The 19,395-nt window shown below is 34.2% G+C and overlaps 1 protein-coding gene across 1 annotated transcript in view; it reads right to left on the bottom strand.

Annotated features, from left to right (window-relative positions):
- Window positions 1-4,869: 4,869 nt before the first annotated feature.
- The window catches only part of ACAP2 (ArfGAP with coiled-coil, ankyrin repeat and PH domains 2), a gene marked incomplete at its 3' end in the record, with an annotated part of 162,117 nt that continues 147,591 nt past the window's right edge, over window positions 4,870-19,395 (bottom strand). Inside the window, exons 17-23 of the mRNA XM_079704367.1 lie at window positions 17,534-17,718; window positions 16,290-16,382; window positions 15,041-15,228; window positions 14,524-14,633; window positions 13,120-13,230; window positions 10,848-10,909; window positions 4,870-4,970 (exon numbers count right to left, since the gene is read on the bottom strand). Of these exons, the coding sequence (XP_079560493.1) occupies window positions 4,870-4,970; window positions 10,848-10,909; window positions 13,120-13,230; window positions 14,524-14,633; window positions 15,041-15,228; window positions 16,290-16,382; window positions 17,534-17,718 (850 nt within the window). The remainder of the gene's footprint in view (window positions 4,971-10,847; window positions 10,910-13,119; window positions 13,231-14,523; window positions 14,634-15,040; window positions 15,229-16,289; window positions 16,383-17,533; window positions 17,719-19,395) is intronic.

Below are 19,395 nucleotides of genomic sequence, written 5' to 3'. Positions count from 1 at the left end.
TTTAAGTGTCTGCTTTCAACTAACTTTTAAAGGAAAGGCAAAAGCAGGCAATTCACTTCCAGGTCTGTTCTTTCACGCCTCTATTCCTTCAATCTCATTTCATGCAAAAACATGTTTTTGTTTGTTTACTAAAAGGATTGAGTGTAAATGTGTTGCCTAGATTAGAAACTTCAACAGATATCTCAATCATAACAGAAAAAAATTAGAGCTACAGCAAAAAAGGCCTTTTGTGGTTTTTAGCTAATGAACTGGGAGCCATACAGCTCTGTGATCAGGCAGAAGAAAATATTTAAAAGATCAAAATGGATTTCATGGTTGAAGCAATCAGCAAATAGGATCAATCTGGACCAGTGTGACAGCACTGGAAAGGAATACAGGACCTTAAACATGACAGTTGTTAACAGGTATGTCTGCAATTGTAGTTCACGATAAAGTGGAAGTCTGAGCATAAAAGAACTATGCCAGAGGTGAGATTTTTATTGACTTGACATAATTTCTTGGCATACAAAGAGTTTAATCAGGTATAATATTTACAATTCTTACATAATATACATTTTAGAATAACTATAAAGATAATGTACTTTGTTCCATTTACAGTGACATCCTACAGTAAAACTACATTCATGAATTAGATACAAATAAATCCTCTACATACTAATAAAAAGTAAATGGATTGTTGGTTATACATTCTTTAAAATATACCTTTTCACAGGTAGCAGGAAATATTACATGTAATAAGTCTTTATGACTGGAATGATCCAGAAATATCACAAAGCACGAGTAAACACATATAGAAAAGTAGCTCATCACTTCCCAAAGTTAACCTTTAGCCTTTGTGTAAAATAAATGGTGCCAACATTCTTTATAACGTAGCGAGCTTTCCCTGTTTAAAATGAACACCCAAAAGGTGGGAGGTGTGTTGAGGAAAAATAAGAAAATCTAGTACATAAGATAGTGAAAAGAGCAATGTAGAGAAAAGTTTACTTAATCAAACCTTACTTCCCTCCCCCCATTATCTCATTTTAGTAGATAAATTTATGTAAATAGAAAAGGATGCCCCCAAAATCATATTTATAGATGTCAGGATTTGGCTAAACTGAATCCATGCCCCTTTTAGTTGTCTTCGTTTAGAAGCATTAAGAAACTGATAAGCATATGTGAATTAAAATTACCTTTACAACGTTTTGCCTTCATCAATGTTTGTTACTGCAAAAATATAAAATTCCCTAAAATTTAACGTATTTAAACCCTAATCTATTCCTTCCAAGTAATTTTATATCCAGGTTCTCCAGAATACTTGGAGTCTTCGTTATCAAAGCACAAGGAAAGCTGGCAGTCATTATCCAATTTTGCTGCTTTACAATGATTTCAAATCGTTTCATGATATGAGTATAGTGCCTCTGACTACTAGTCAGAGAAGGGTTCTGGTGTCAGCTACGCCACCAACCAGCAAACCAGTTACCCGCTCTGTAAAACAAGAGGAGCAGCCCAGGATCAAAGAAGAGACACTGTTGGTGCTCTTAGATTAAGATATCAGAAGTCCTACTGTGAGTAACGGCAAAGCACACTGTGAGCAGATGTGAGCAGCAGAACAGTACACCAAGGGATGCTGTTACAGTTTCACCTTGTTTCGTCCCACTCATTTTATTTGTGAGAAGCTCTGAATCCAATAAGAGTAGTAGGTAACTAGTCAGTGCTCTTTCCACTATATCATGCAGGTCTGAAGTCATTCTGAACAGTTAATTCTATAAAAATATAGCATTTTTCCAGCTCATGTCCACAGTCGAAAGTGCTATCAAACAGAAAAGTTAATTCTACAATATAAGAGTGATATGGGAATGTCTTATTCAAAATGGATAGTAAATTTAATCTTAAATACAATTTGGTTTATCGTGACCCCCCTTCACATGTGTAAAATTATATTTTTAAAATACTGCTTAACACATCACAAACTTAAGCTGTCCAGACTGTGAAAGTATAAGTTTTTTTCAAAATGCACCCATGAAGAACCAAAGTAATATTCCAAATAAAATCTATATGTTTTACAAAGTAAACACCAAAGTTGATTAAAATCTACAAAGACCAGTATAAATTAGGCAAACAATGTAATATAGTGAATCCCTGGAAATTTCTGAATTTCTAAGGATTGTACCAAAGGTAATTTTTAAAACCTTAGAAATCTTAAACATGTAAGTGTTACAATGAAAAAATTGCAAATAACTATGCAATTACCTTTAGTCTAGTTCTAACATGAAACTGTATTTTATGAATTCCTCATAGTACTGCTATTCTTATTTTGAGATTACTCTTTTAAGTTAATGAGTTAATGGAATAATGATAAGGAATCAGAAACTAATACCAGATCAGTGAGGGAATGAAAACAAAGGACAGTCAAATTGATTTCTGAAGCCCAAGAGTATGACTAACGTTGTTTAAACTATAATTTATCATATTATACTGAATAATTCACAGCATAATGAAACTAAGATTTGTTACATAGTACAGAAAGGCTATTAGTTGACACAGCTAATTCACCTTGGTTAAGAGCCAACCTACTCTGTAACTACTTGTAACCATTAATTTACTTTAAAACCTTGCTGTTACTCCTGCATCATTTCTGCCAAATTTAATCCAAATTGGGTCTCGGCATATTCAAGAAATCAAGCCACAGAAGTATATTTTTGTACGTACGGGCTCCCTGTACTGTTAAGAATTTCACTTTCTCTGAAGATATTCAGAACCATGATCTTTAGTGTACTTCAATTACATCTCTAACAATTAAATTTAAGTAGACACTAATTACTGCCACATTAACAACTCATGACTGAAGCCACAGGAGTTAAGAGTATGATCAAGGATTGCTTTTACAACCAGAGATCCCAGAGGTGATCTGAAGACCAAAGGCTGGATCCAAAAGGTAAACTGCCTAGGCTTCCTCAGATAAAGGTCAGATGAATTCCTTGGAGCAAAACAGGAATAGGCACTACAAAGGAAAAGTGAGGTTCTCTTTTCTCTTTTTTTCTTTCTTCCTTTGTTTCTTTCTTTTCTCAACATATTTCCTTCTCCTTGAGCTTTTCGAACAATTAATTTCAAAGTACACTAATAAAAATGCTACAAATCAGACTTTTGCAAAGCCCGGTGACCTGTGACTCTGAGGTGAAACAGGAAAGACTTAAGGTTCCTGGCATTGTTGCAATTAAAATACAAGGCTTTGGAAGTTAGCATTTCCTTAGAAATAATCCCTAAATATATTTGTATCCTTATCTAATACACAGCAATTATTACTAAATAAGCATTATATGCATGCAATTTGGCCAAACAAATATGGAACCTTTTCTGTGATGTGAATTTATGTCAGTATAATTCCTGTTTAGACAGATTCTGATTTGATGTTCAGTCAACTTAGAAAACTCTACTTACTGGTGGGAAAATGTTAGAAAATTTATTATGTACCCAATGAAATATAATTTCTGTACTCATTTGGCAACTCAAGTTTAAAAACCTCTCATTTAGAAACTGAGTATTAATAATATTACTTACATGTAACTTGAAAAAGAAAGTTAAACTTAATTATGACAATATTAGAAAGAAACCATAAGGCAAATTACTTATTTTATATTCCTGACAAGATACGTCAATCAAAGATAGAATCAGACTAATCTGTAGCATATACCTGGAAAATTAGTACACCCATAATATTTTGGAATTCAAGGGTCTGTGATTCATATAACCAAATACTAAAGCTATATAGATGCTAGAATTTAAAAGAATGTATACCGTGTACAACAAGTACACAGGAGAGATGTTAGAAGAATTAAAAAGCAATTTATTGCTGTATATTTTAGTATAAACTAAAAAAACTTGAGTCTTTTTTTTACTCCTTTTACAGAGAGATTTTTCTTTTCACTAGGAGCAACAGCAAAAATGTATCTGGAAAAGGACACATTTCAAATATAAAAATGTTCTACATTGTAAGTCAACTTTTCCTTTGATAGTTACAATCTGATGAAAGCATAATTTTGCAACATTCAAGTAACCTTTGAAACACAGTTTTGTTACATCAATAAATTTGTCAAGGTTTTAGGAAATCAACTAAACAATGAAGAGCTACAACTTCTATGAGATTCTTTTGGTAATTTAAAAAAAACTATTGTCAAGGGCTTTTTTTTTTCCTTCATAAAATGGAATAAATCTAAAGGACTGAGTTATGTCAATCTGTACAGCCACTGTATGTACGTTAAAGTACTGGACAATAACTGAGGAATATAACTGCATTTATGAGCAAATGGGGGGGCATATATTCTCTAGTTCTAATAATTAAATTACATATTGTGTATATGACAGCTAGGCTACCAAGAAACAAACAAACAAACAGAAAAAAACTATTTCTGAATCACCAACATCAGGGAAGCTAAAGCAAAGACATATTCTCAAGTCAGGCAGGACATCAGGCTCCCACTCGATGCCGATATGCTTGATTGAACGATCCTGGGCACGGTGCACAGAAGAAAAAAAGTCAATGCTACCACCCACTGGGAAAAAAAGATTATTTTGTCTAAACTCTTAGCATCTTGTAACCTAGAGGTGGCCTAAGACTAGATTTAAATTTTAATCTATAAAAAATAGCCCTTTAAACAGGCTTTTAAAAAAAATTTTAATAAAAGAAGTCTTAAAGTAGGTTCCTCTCCCAAGTACTAGAGATCTATGTTTTGATTTATAAAAATATCAATGAACGGGTACCTTTTTCCCAAACAACTCAATAGCTACTAAAAGTAAGTAAGTAGAATTAAAGAAGTAAAAATCTGTGAGTTTTCAGATGTATACTTTAGGGAGTCACCAGATTTACTATTTTCCCCTTCTTAAAAAAATTCAAAATTTCTGTGAATCTTGCTGGAAACGATTTAGTTTCTCTGGATTATTGGATGCCATTTGGGAGAAATCACGAAAAATATCCTGGTAAGTTTCATCACCTGCATGAAAGTAAAATGAGAAGACTTTTAAAATTTACACAATTGAAAGTATTAATAAACAACATTCATTTTTAGGACTAGTAACTATTTTGTAATTCATTACATTAAAATTTTGTTCAGATGAGCATTTTTGGAAGAAAAAAGACCAACTAAATATAAGTGCTGGAAAAGTATATAGTGGAAGGAAAAAAAAAAAACTATACCTGAAAAAAGCACCTCAGATGCAGCCACAGAGGAAAGTTCAGAGTTAGAAAAGAGCAAAGATGCAAGTGTTTTAAAGCAATATAAAGAAATACATTTATTAACACATGAGAAATAAAAGTCATTCTAAATGAGGTAAATCACATCATTCTAAATAAACAAGGCATTCTTTAAATAAATATTTCCCTTGATCAAGGCCAAACGAAAAGACCAAAAACAAACACTAATGTTTCTGTTGGATGCAAGTTATTAGCAAGACAAAACTAATAACCATGTGGGAAAAAAAGCCTCATATTTTAATATTATCTTTTAATTAAAGGCATTTTAATTTAAATAGCATGTGAAAAAGTAAGTCTTTACTCAAACTTTAATTCTTAACTAAAACTAATGCACCTAATCCACTTTTTACTAGGCTTATAAAACAATAAAGCCTAGAAAATGACTTTAAAATCATTTCACATTTAGTCAGTTTTTCATTTACTGTAGGTCATATGAGCAAGGATGCTATGACAAAAGGGGAATAAATATCAAAGACATCTGTTAAATTAGAGTAATACAAGTGTTTATACGTACAAATATGCTTGTAGAGAAGATTATAGATACTGACATTATAGTGGATTGAATACTATTTTTCTTGCAATGAAAAACTAAATATATAACACACATACAGGCTAACTCCTCAGACAAAAGATTTGTATAAAATGAAATCTTATTTTCAAGATGAATCATTCATCAAAATGCTTCCTGTTAAACATATTAACTTTATGCAGAAGCTGGGCATAATTCTGTTTTCTGATTTAGAAAAGAGAATTTAAACTGTCAAATACTGTTTTAGATGACTATTGTCGGAACATGGTTTTATAATTATTCCCCATAAGATACCTTGCATCCATCTTATTACACACTCATTGATACAGTTGTTGTTAATAGTGCAGTAAGTTTTGTCAGCTTTTAAAAAGTGAGATTTTTTTGAGGCAACAGATGTCATACCAAAAGCCAGAGAATTAGAAAAAATCTGGGGGAGGGGGATATAGATCTAGTAAAAGGTCTAACAGCATAACCCAAGATTTTCAATAAAAAAAATTTAATGCTTTTAATATTTAGTCAATGTAAAAAGCAAGTTATTAAAATCTCTACGTAGTTTTTCATTTAGCCCTGGAAATTTTCTCATGACCTGAATCAATCAATCTACTTTAAAAAGAAAAAATACAGTAAGAAGAGAACCTTAATACGTTGGCTAAGAGTAACATCTAACTCATATTATTGTTACTAAAACAATAAAGGTTGATATGGTGGAACAACGGGTAAGACAATTCAATTACACCCATGTTTCATTTCATAAAAGTTTACCCCACATTAAAAGACAAACTACAATCTACTCCCATTATTAGCCACTCTAAAAGATATAAAATAAACTGAGAAGAGACAAACATTAAACATCACTCAACAGACCATATAAAATATTTAAATTTTTTTCTTATTCTTAGATGTTGAATTCAAATATTTAAAATATTTATTGTAAACATTATAAATATTTTAAAAATACTATTTAAACTGGAGAGTCTGGAGTTTTACTTTCCAAGAAAGTGTAAAGTGCAGATCATAATACAAAAATACCACACTGATTTTACCATTCAACACCAGAAATAACTTAAAAGGCACACATTATACATTCAAGAAGAAATAGGAAGAAGTATCTAATAGATGCTAATGCCAAATAGTTTACAGATAGCACCAGGTGAGCAATCTTAAGTATTACAACAGTACAATGGCAATATATGGCTTCTACTATTAGCAATGCATATTTTGTATAACAGGTTGTGGGATTTTTCTTTTTCTTTTTGTGGTTTCCCAGTTTTTGTTTTTAAAGTACCTACTACACAAGTACATTTTAGTAGAACCACTGTACCATGCAAAACAAATTATAAGATTTTTTTAATTCACTGAATTAAATGCTTCCTTGAAGGAAAGTGTTGGTGCTACACTACTCATTGGTTTCACTTACTGAATACATTTTAAAAGAGTTAATACAATACAAAAGGAAGTCTCACCTTCACACACATACACAAAACTTTTTGTTAACATTCAGTTTCTAACCAAATGTTAATTAAGGGACTTATCAATATAATACCTTTCTTAGGCCTCAAAATGTGTTGTCAGAAAGCAAACGTTACAATAACAATAGTGACTAAGATATTTAATATAGTTAACACAAATTGAACTTCAATATGATTCTTTAAATACAATTTTAATCATTTAGAATGTTTCCCACGGCAAATATAACTTGTCTACACTAGAATACATAAACAGTAACCCAGAATATGTTGCCCTGGAAAGTTCATATGAGTACATTTAACAGTCTATTATAAACAGTAAACAACTAACCACCCAATATTTGTAATACTAAGTTATATTCTTTAAATTACTTCATCACATTTTATTTCTCTTCAGAAAGTTAACTCCTCCATGTGCCTGGACAGTTCTGAGTTTTTTGAAATGTGGACTGCTATATTTCCACTGATAGTTTAAAACAGTTCTTGACTTTTGGTATTCAGAATAAGCACTGCAACAGCAGTGATGATCCAAGATTTTGCTAATTTTGCTCTCATAATGTACTCCCCTCAAAGATATGGCAGCTTGTGAGACCCTACTCCCAGGTGATCAGTGTATGATCCTGCCCCTTCTGGGCTGATTACAGCTTCCTTTTTGTAACTGATTAGATCAATGATCAATCTTCATCAGCAACATACTCACGTAACAGGTAGTGGTTCACTAAAGCAGTGATTTTCAACTGGCTGAGAAACTCTGCCAACAATCAAGAGGAGTCACAGAGCCAGAGACTGTGGGAACCACCAAACTGGTTTCCAACAATTGAGAGCACAGCGTGATGGTGCACTCACCCACCCAGTCGTATGAGTTGTGGGAACTGACAAAGAAGGATACATCTTCCCTTCAGGAAATGTGTGCTCTTAAGTCGCCTTGCAAAAAACAGGGAGTCTCAGGTCCGTAGGGTTGTAGACAGAAAGTTCAAAAGTGGGGTTTCCTAGAAATAGGTCCATCATTCCCAAAGATTATATCTGAGTCTTTTAATGGTAGGGCTCTTCATAATGAAAAAATTGAAAATACCCGCCTTTTAAAACTACCCAGAATTCTGAAGTTTTCCTTCTATTGCTAGGCAACAAAAAAAAGGATCTAGATAAAACAACCAACCAAAATCTATGAGAGGGAAATTTACAGTGATAAGCAGAGAAGAAAAAAGACCTGCTGCCTGAGCAAAAATATCTGCTCTCCCAAGACTCATAAAGGAAAAGTAGCCAGAGAGCAATTGCTGAGCCATTTTACCATGTCACCTGTATAAGTATAAAGTTGTTCTGCTTTAACTATGAGACCCCCAAATGAATTTAAAATCTAATTATAACCAAATCAGAATCTCATTTTATTCTGCTGATATACCATTTCCAGACTTCTCATCTATTTTTTAATCTTTTCTAAGCTAAAACTTGAGTGGTGGGAAAGCTTGTTTTATTTATTTATTTATTTATTTATTTTGCAGTACACGGGCCTCTCACTGTTGGGAGCACAGGCTCTGGACGCACAGGCTCAGCGGCCATGGCTCATGGGCCCAGCCACTCCGCGGCATGTGGGATCTTCCCAGACCGGGGCACGAACCCGTGTCCCCTGCATCGGCAGGCGGACTCTCTCAACCACTGCACCACCAGGGAAACCCAAGCTTGTTTTTTTTAAATAAGCCTTTTCTTCAAATTTTCATTCAAATAAATTGGAAAAATCTGTTTTTCTACTGTTGAGCGGAAGGTATATACTCAAAGACTTATACATAAAACAACAGTGAAAGAGACATTTGAATGCTCCTAGATGGGGGCAGAAGCCCGAGCAGTTTAAGTGGAACTAGAAGCTGCAAGAACATAAGAAGACCTGTCCTTCCAAGCTTCCCAGCTCCAGAGAAAAGTCACCCACCGACCTTCTGACTAATCAGCTGGGTGCAGCTTCATCAGCAAACACCTTAAGGAAAGAGCAGCTGACCAAACATTTACACTTAAAATGTCAGGAAAAAAAAAAACTGTTTAACTTAAAATCTTGAAGTTCACTCTTATCTCACGAATCAGGTCATAGTCTTTGAATAATTTTCATTTTAAAGTGCTTAAACATAAAGGCCTCAAAAATGGCCTAGTAATACTATCGCTTAAGTGTATATCTGTTACAAAATTATAATGTATTTAAAGTCTAACATTCAAGTTTAAAACAAATGGGTGAAATTCAGAATTAACGCTGAGACTTCACCCTTAATCAGCACTCTTACATCTTGGTACATCATGAGTCAGTAGTACTGTTTGATCCATAGGATTAAAGTGGGACACCCTAGATTAGAAGTATCTAGCTGAAGTGCCTCTATTCTCAAAGTTCTTATTTGTTCCTATTAAATTAGACCAAAAATAAGTAATAAATACAGTCCTCTGAGAAAGGAATGGCCCCATATTTATCTTAGTTATATATTAATCTGGCTAAAATAAAAGTAAATGGCTGAAGCTAGCATAAAGTGCAGAAATTTCAAAACATACTTAAACAGGAAAGATAGATTATATCACAAGCCACTTTTAAAATAATATATTAATAGTCATTGAAAAAAAATCAAACATACTCACTTAAAACTGAACATTCTCAATTATTTTAGTCATGAATTCCTAAATTTTTAACCAGCATGTATATGAATTTAAAACAGATAAATTAGTAATTCATATACTCTAATTCATGAAACTGGAGAGCTAATTATTACTCTCTTCTTTGTGAAGAATGTCTAATCAGGATATGTTCATCAAAGAAAGAAATCTGATCAGCAACATTTCTTGCTTTTCTTGACATCTCGACTCAAAAATTACTCAAAATGAGACTTGAGCTGATCCTGAGTTCTCTCTAATAAGAATACGTCTACTTTGCCATCAAGCTCATGAAATATTCTTCTAAATACTTCCATTTATCCAACAGATATTGTACAATTACTTGGGGCAAAGGTACAAGATAAAATTTGATCTTTTCCCTATACCTTTTAAACTAACTCCATTTGCATTATGGACTTCTTAACCTACTGGTAAATTTTATTCTTAAACCTTCCACTCATTTTTAGATCAAATACGGAACTCTTAATTTAATAAACTTCTTCTAGGCATTTTCCATACTGACTTTTATATGTCAACACATAGTGATTTGTTTTTTTCCCTGAACACAATTTATAGAAATTCCCTGAATAACAAAAAGAAAACAATTTTGTTATATTCACTTGACAGCCAAAAAGAAAATGACTGCTGTGCTGCTCTAAGTGTATAAAGATACGTTATCATTCCATTTGCCGCTCTGGAATGTATATGGAAGACATCTGTACAGCAGATAAAGAAGTCAGCAGCCAGAGTTAGATACAGCAAGTAAATGTGTTCTGTAATAGGAATAGTTATGGATTTTTAAAGGCTCGGGAGTGAGCCACTCCCAAGAATTCAGTAAGTACAGTATACACCTAACAACTCACAATTTACAAGTAATTTATAAAAACTCTGTAGCATTAAGTTAGTTTGCTAAAGAACTATGAATCTTCCAGTTGTAAACTGATAAATTCCTGGATGCATTTCTTATACTGCATTTCAGTATGGTTATTAGTAGAATATTGACCTGGCTGTCCATAAAGTCCTTCTGATTCCCGCATCTCTTCATTCATTCTTGCTAAACGTAACCTAAAATTAAATAAAAGAATTTTTTAGATAAGTTATACAATATAAATATTTATAAACTAATGAATTACATACGCAGCTAAGACGTATTCATGTAATTTTTTCTTTTACCAGTATTTGCCACTGAAACAAAAGTACTTTTAGTTTATCAGGCCCAGCAATCTGAGATACAAAAATAACTGTATTTTATCTTATACAATTCTCATGAGAGAAGACAATAAAAGACTTCTAACAAGGGCACTTCAGTTCTGTTTAAGCAGGTTCCTGGCAGCACCTCTAGCAGCTTACTTCCTCCAGACACAGATAATTCCTGGCTCCTAAAGCAACCTGTCAAACTTTAACTGCCATCTGCTGAAATTATTGCTTCTATAGAATGGAAGCAATAGCCTGTCATAAGTTCATTCTGGTTCACCCTGAGGTACGGTAGTTCCAGATGTATAAACAGCATGTGTTATCTATAAATACTGGGGATATATTCTGACCTACAGACATTATAAGTGACCACAGGTTACCAAGATTTTTTCATGGTTACCATATTGATTATACATTCTTTTTTGGGTTATTTATCCTGGCAGCAGGAAGACCTGTAGCACTGGATTAAGAAAACAAGAATTTCCTCTCATTTTCTTACTAACTTTAAGCAACACTTTGAAACAGGCAAATGTTACCTGTGGTGCCCCTCTCCTACTCAGTACTTCTTGCCTGTCCTCCAGGCCGCCAAATCCTCATCGCCTTCCCAGACTTCTGTCACCCTCTTCTAACATGCTCTCTCTGGCAGGTGCCGCATCTGACATGGGCTTTTCTTATCTTCAAAGTACCACAATTCCCTGCCATTTCCTTTCCAACCATTGTGTGAATTAATAATAGCAAGATAAGTCTCCCTTTTTGGTATTTGGACTTTTCACAGAGGATCCCTGTTTCAGAAAACTGTAAGTAAAACTGACGTCCTCATATAAAGCAAAATGAGAAAACTTAGACAATTTGGAACCATATTTTGGGGGAAGAAGGGCCATTACTGTAAGAATTGCCTGGGAAGCTGCAGCCAGGGTTAATGTCTCTGTATATCACTCCTATCTTTCCTTTAATAACTTATCTTTCTCCAATTTTAAGTCTATAATGATTTAATAGATCTAAATTTTCCTACAATAGTCTCCATAATAACAATAACCCCTCCAGTGAGGAAAAGAAGCTAAGTACAGAGAAAATATGTTTTGCTCTTCTGTTTTTTCGTTTTGTTTTAATCTGGCAAGGGTCAGGGAGGGGTGATATATGGCAAGTCAAGAATTCTCAGTGGGAGCTCAGGAGTTCAAGACAGTCAAGGGAGTTTCTATCTGTAAGTGACTGAAATTCAGTAGTGTAGATGGAACTATCTCTACTTATTTAACAGGGAATCGGCAATCCTGGGCTTCATTCAGAATAGAATGAATAAGCGATTCATACAACATATGCTTGAGACTTCCTACATAACAACAAAGTGTAGGTGACAACCACATTCCTAGATTCCAAGTGTAATGAACAACTCTGATCTAAGATGAAAATCAAATAAAGACCTCAAGATTCTTTCTTTAGTAGGTCATGTTAAATTGTATTCAAACATTCCAAAACAAATATTTTTACCTCAAAATAGAGTACTCATACGAATGATTCTTTAAAAAAATAAGTACAAACAGGTCCCCTAATTATCACTGCCCAAAGGAAATGCAACTGCAAAAGTTACTAACATCAATGCAGTTGGCTTCCCTGCTTATAATCCTCTAATTCCTGAGGTAGTCGAAAAATTGCCTGTTACTATACCAATCCAACTCCCACCCCAGTACTGTACTGAGAGTTAAAGAATCAGAAAAGTTACTGATTTTCTGTTCCTACTGGCCAGGCAGTATAACAGAAGTGGCTAAGCACATGGGTTTTAGAGCCAAAATTCTTGGTTTCAAATCCCAGCTCTACCACTTACTAGTTTCTCAAATTATTTGTGGCTTGGCTTCCTTATAAAATGAGGCTGATAATAATAAAACCCTCCTCACAGGGTTGAGGTGGGAACCAAGTAAGTTCATGTATGTAAAGTGCTTCATGCATTTAACGTGCTTAGAGAAGTAAATGGCTTCTAGTAAAGAACCAAGTTTAAATTTCATGCCTACACACGAAACTCTAAGTTTAAACCCTGTATTAAGTAATATGGTGTATGGGAAATAATCAAGTGAAAAGAAAACACTTACAAGGTCACTATATCAGCATTGGCTGCTTCCACAGCTATACTCAAAGGGTCCTTCCCTTCTTCATCAGTGGCATGTTGATTGGCACCTCGTTTTAGGAATAAACATACCTGCCTGTTTAAGGGAACAGCGTTTTTGAGATATTGCCGATAAGAAAAAAAATTAGTATTCACCGTAAGAAATAAAAAGCACTACTTAAAGAAATAACATTTTCATTAGGAAATTCTTGATTCATTCTACAAAGATGTACTGAATATTGACCCTAATAATAAAAATCTACCATGATCAACATTTTATAAATCTCATGATATTTTCACATTTAACCTGATAATATACGGCATAGTGGGATGTATAAATTACGGTCCCTACCCTCGAAGAGTATCATAAAAAGATGTACACAGATAACTATAAACATAAATAAAACAAAAATCACTCAAGGTCATTATCTGGGAAAGAAGAAAGCCAAGGCAATGTTAACATCATAAAACATTAACGATAATACAACAGCAACGAGTGGGAAGCAATCTTGCCGCTGTATTCCACAAATGTTCATAACTTGAAGAAACTGACAAAAATGAAAAAAAATGAAAAAAATGAATAAATGGAGTCTATAAAGTAAAATGGGAATAATTATGATTATGAAGAAAATACAAAGGATGAGTTAAATACAACCATTTTTAAGTAGAGAAAAGTCTTTATGATAAAGTTATTGAACTGAATCTTCTTGCTAATAGGGGGAAACAAAAGAAGCTATGATGAAAATAGAAGATGCTATAAATAAACATTAAAAAAGGACAGTTTCTTGTTTGTCCAGGTAATAAGACTTGGAGATCCTGAGATGTTTTATTGAAAAACAATGACCTATGACACAAACTTTATATAAGGCCAATATTTTGACTTTATTTGTACCCTCTAGTAGAAAGCCCATTTTTACGGCTTTATTGTTCTGTGCATCTAAATATTGCTCCAGAAGTCACACATCAATAGCACAAAATAAGAATTAACTACCTTGTGGGAAAACTAAAATTTACAAAGTTACAAAACTCTCCCAAAATGTATGTGTTATGTACATAATGTATGTACATGCATAAATATACACAAATACAGACTTAAGTTGTCTGATGAAATCATCACAACTTCACCACAGTTTTAAATACTAAAACAGATCTATATAAAGAATTAGTAAAGTTCAAAGTAAGCTTGGCAATATTCTTATCTGAAAAGTAACCATATCTTTTTTCTGAATGAAATTTAAAAAAATTTTAAGTTCCAGCATGACCGTATAAGTCAAGGAAAGTAACACTTTACAAGCTCTAGCTAACAATCTTAACCTGAGAAAGAGCAAAACATTATTTCAAAATAACTTTTTCAAATAAAATCTACTTAAATATATAAGCACTAGTTTACCCCGTGTGCCCTAAGACAGTGGCATGGTGCAGTGGTCCCCGCCCTTGCACATCTCTCTGGTTCACATTAGCACCATTCTGAAGGAGAAACTCGCATGTCACCAAAGAGCCCTTAGAGGAAAAAAGAAGATAACAATGGAGAAACAACAATATATTTCTATTAACAGAGTATTTACTTTACTCTAATAGCCTTTCTATTGTATTTTCCCCAAAAGAGAAAATACCCCCCTGCAAAAATGATAAATTATATTATTTTCTTCCCAAGAACTACTTCTAACTGGGATTCAATTTGCAGTTTGTGATCTAGCAAAACCCACTACTTTCATTACTAGAACTCCCTCATTAAGAAAAAAAATTGAGCTTACACAAAGTGATGTTCAGAAATCACTACTAGCTGCTGCTTCTATTTTCTATCCCATCTCTTAAAGCAAACAATAATGTTAAAGCTATGCTCAAAATGAATTATGATTTTTTTTATGCTCTACTACCACTGAAGACCTGAATTTACAAATTCATACCCCTAATACAGCCTGAATAAGTGGTGTTGCTTTGTTTTCCTCAGAATTAGCCCAGTTCACATCTGCGCCATGAGCCAAAGCTTCAGCCATTTTAGGAAGATTTTTTTCATACGAAGCCCTATAAAGCTGTAGTCCTGGATTAAGATGTTTAGAGTCGAGAAACACAGAAGAATCCTGCCTTTCTGCCTCTGAAAAGCAAACACAAATACATCAATAAAAATGAGCTCTTGGAAAGGAGGGAGGGAAAGAATGGGGAGTCATTGCTTCATAGGTACAGAATTTCAGTTCTGTAAGATGAAAAGAGTTCTGTGGATAGATGGTGGTGATGGCAGCACAACAGTGTGAACAGATTTAATGTCACTGAACTGTACACTTGAAAATTGTTAAGATGGTAAATTTTACGTTATGTGTATCTTACCACAGCTTTTTAAAAAAGCGAACTCTTACCTGTATCACAGTATGAAAGCTGTGACATAAGAAACCACTAGTTTAACAAAATGAGCTAATGGGAGATGTTCACAAAGGAATCTTATTTCCTGTAGACTAATCACTCTCCACAACCTTCTTCTCTTATAAATACATCGACTAGTACACCAGGCCTTTATGGTCTTGCCAGTATCCAATGGATAGGTAAATTACTCTGTATTAGATTAAAATTAGGTATATATGACTATAAGCCTGGACTTAGAGGCTCAGAAGAGGCAGTAAAAATCCCTAAAGGATTTCACTACTAGACCAAACCTCACTTGATTCTATTCTAGAATGGTCCAATACCATCATCACAATTTGCAGTACAAGCAATTCAAATAATTTAAAGAATGCTTACTATCCTGAGTATTCTGCAAGATCATAACCACTGAAATCATAAAGGAGAGAATATAGGAGGAAAGCACAGGTCAGAAGAAAAACCTAACTTGGGGGGGATGTGGGGGATTTGCTGATCTCTTTCTCCTGATAAGAAAAGACAGCCACAAAAAAAGATAACGGGTAATAAGAAATACCGTACATGTGGATTAAAAATTATCCTTAGCTATTGACACATATCTTGAGGCTTAGAAAAATGTACAGCTAAGAGAGAACTTCCAAATATGAAAACAGCTGCTTTCTCATTCAGCAGTATTAACTGCCCCTTAGTACCTTCTAAAAGACTAACCACTTCCTTCAGAAACTATTTAATCAAACTTGGCATTTTCCACATGCATTTTTCAGCAAACAATACCAATTAACATTGAATTTCACCAAAACTCACCCGGCTCATATAAACTATTGGCTGACACTGTGGAAGGTAAAGATTCTCTTCCATCATCAGAGCTCTGCTGGATTCCACTGTCATTACTTTTGACTGTTTTAAAGAAAAACCAGCTAGTGATTAAAGTTTGCACCATTAAGAAAAAAGTCCCACAATCAATGAGGTTTTGAAATGAGCTCTGATACATCAACGTGATCTCAGCCACCACCAGTAGAATAAGTTTATGACAATTTTAATCCTTTGGAACACTTCACTTATCAAAATATGAATCAGTCATGAAGCCTGGCAATAAATTTATTTTCAGAGTCGCAACATATCTCATTACCCCGTAATGTGTCAGGGGTAGTAAAGAGTTAATTTATTGTATGACTGTAAGTGATGTGTAATTCTGAGACAATGGGTAACATCTAGAGAAATGGCCACACCGCACAATGACCACGGGCACGGACTTGGAATGCTCCACAAGAGTAGTACTTACTACTACGTAGTTTTGAAGAAGTATCAAAGTAGGAGAAGAGTGAATCTAGCTCATCAGGACAGAACAGAGACTCCCGCCTGGCCTCGTCGCTATTTACAGCAATCACTGGGGACATGCAAGTTAGCAAAGCACAAAGCAGGCCATAAGAAGGGAAAAGGGCAGGAAAAAACGTTACTGGGAAAAATTTAGGAGGAAAAAACAGGAAGGCTATTAGGTGGTTAATCAGATATTTAGGGCTTTTTGCATGACAGATTTGCAATTCCCATCTCCCCTTCCATTTTAAGCAGTTTTATTCCTTAAGAATATACACATTATGGTTGAACCTTGAACAACACAGGTTTAAACTACGTGGGTCCACCTATACCCAGATTTTTTCAATACTAAATACTACAGTACCACATGATCTGGGATTGGTGGCATCCACGGATGCAGAACCAATGATACAGAGGAACTGCAGAGCAGACATGGAAGAAACGCATACATGGAGGGCCAACTACAAATTATATGAGAATTTTCAACTGATTGGAGAGTCAGTGCCCCAACCCCCGAGTTGTTCAATGGTCAAGTGTACCTAGAAATGTAAATTATCAGAACACTACTTAAATTTAACTGTTTTAAAGACAGAGAAATCCAATTTTTCTGTAGGATATACAGAACAAAACAGTTTTAGCATTTAAAAAATCTACAACAGCTACTAATTCAGAGATTAAGAAAGTTACTTCAGCTTAAGAAAATATTTATATAGAAAACAAGTAAACTGTAATACCTGAACTTTGGAGAGATGCTCTAACTTGTTCACTTGGCCCAAGTTTAGAAATGCTCAGCCTCTTTTCTTCACAACTTTTGGAGACAACCTTTTTTTCCTGCTCAGGAGGTGATGATGATATAGAATATTTATCCACAAATTTTCTCTCCACATATTTTGCTCTGATATATGCCTCTTTCTCCTGTCTGGTTGGTATACATAAAAATGTCATGATGTTCTGCTTAATCTCTTAGCATGGCTAATACTGAAAAGAAGCCATTACATATTGAATTTTTCAAAGAAAGTCACTAAATGTCATACTAGTTAAAACTGAATTTGCAACATTCTACAACATGCTTTCCTCGCCAATATTTAATGAACTATGATTTCATGTTTAAATGAAAAACAAACAATAAAATGAAAAATCACAAGTATTAACATGGCACTCTCTTATTGTCTTAATTTCTATGCTCACTCATTCCTATACATATTCTCTTTTACTTTTTACAGAATGAAAAACATTACCAGGAAACTATTAAAATTTACAGAAGTTAACTTTAATTCCATTTTTACTCCGAAAAATAATGTCACATACTGAACTATCACTAGTCATGACCATAATTCTTCATAAGACCACTACTTCAAAACAACACAGCATTTCTAACTTAAGGGGGATCAAAAAAGGTATCATATTTAAAATTTTTGATTTATGATACAACTATAAAACACCAAGTTTGTTCTATACCTTTTCTTACTTACATCTTTCTAAAATGCCTAGGTCTTTGGCTAAAATAGGATATCTCAAGGTCTGAAATAACTCAAACAGACATGCTTTAGCAAAAAAATAAGAATCTGATTTAAGTGGTATTGGTTTAGAGGGCAATAACTTTTAAAAAGTATTAAATATCATAAAAATATTATCAAACATAGGATTATGGCAAATAAAATTTTAATACCTAATATAAAGAATCATAAAGTCTAAAAATAACATGAACAACAAAACTAATTATCTACCTTGAAGGCGGCCACTTCGTTCAGAGTCTCCATATATAGAATTGGAAGTAAAATCTCAAACAGAGCAATTAAGTAAGTACTCTCCCCTACCAGAAGCTACCCTTTTCATCTGTAATTCTTCAATATAATAATGCCATGTATGAAATACATAATTAACAAATATTTGCAGAACGAAGTCAAACAATGTGATACTATTCATTGTAGGTAGTAGAAACTTGATCCTTGGAGATATTAATGAAGAGATTAACTCTTTTTAAAGGCCTGCCACTAACAGAACTTTGTCTCCTTTAACTGCTAAGAGTTTTTATATTCCTGTGTGCAGCCTTTTTTTTTTTAATTTATTTATTTTTTATTTATTTATTTTTGGCTACTTTGGGTCTTCATTGCTGTGCGCAGGCTTTCTCTAGTTGTGGCGAGCGGGGGCTACTCTTCAATGCACGGGCTTCTCGTTGTGGTGGCTTCTCTTGTAGAGCACGGGCTCTAGGCGTGCAGGCTCAGTAGTTGTGGCTCACAGGCTCTAGAGCGCAGGCTCGGTAGTTGTGGCCCACGGGCTTAGTTGCTCCGCAGCACGTGGGATCTTCCCGGGCCAGGGCTCGAACCCGTGTCCCCTGCATTGGCAAGCGGATTCTTAACCACTGCGCCACCAGGGAAGCCCCGGAGCCTTAATTTTTAAGATTCTCTCTCATCTGGAGACTATAATTTATTATCTGACCAGTAAAATATAATCATCTAATTAACAAACCCAAGAGAGACACAGCCACATTTTAACAGAAGCAGTAATGATCTCTTCTGAACAGTCTGCTTCAATAATACATATCAATTAAAGTGAAATAAAATAATAGCTATATTCAAGATGGTGGGGGGGGTGG

This window comes from Hyperoodon ampullatus (assembly GCF_949752795.1).
Source record: "Hyperoodon ampullatus genome assembly, chromosome: 5".
NCBI lineage: Eukaryota > Metazoa > Chordata > Mammalia > Artiodactyla > Ziphiidae > Hyperoodon > Hyperoodon ampullatus.
This window is presented reverse-complemented; position numbering and strand designations above follow the sequence as displayed.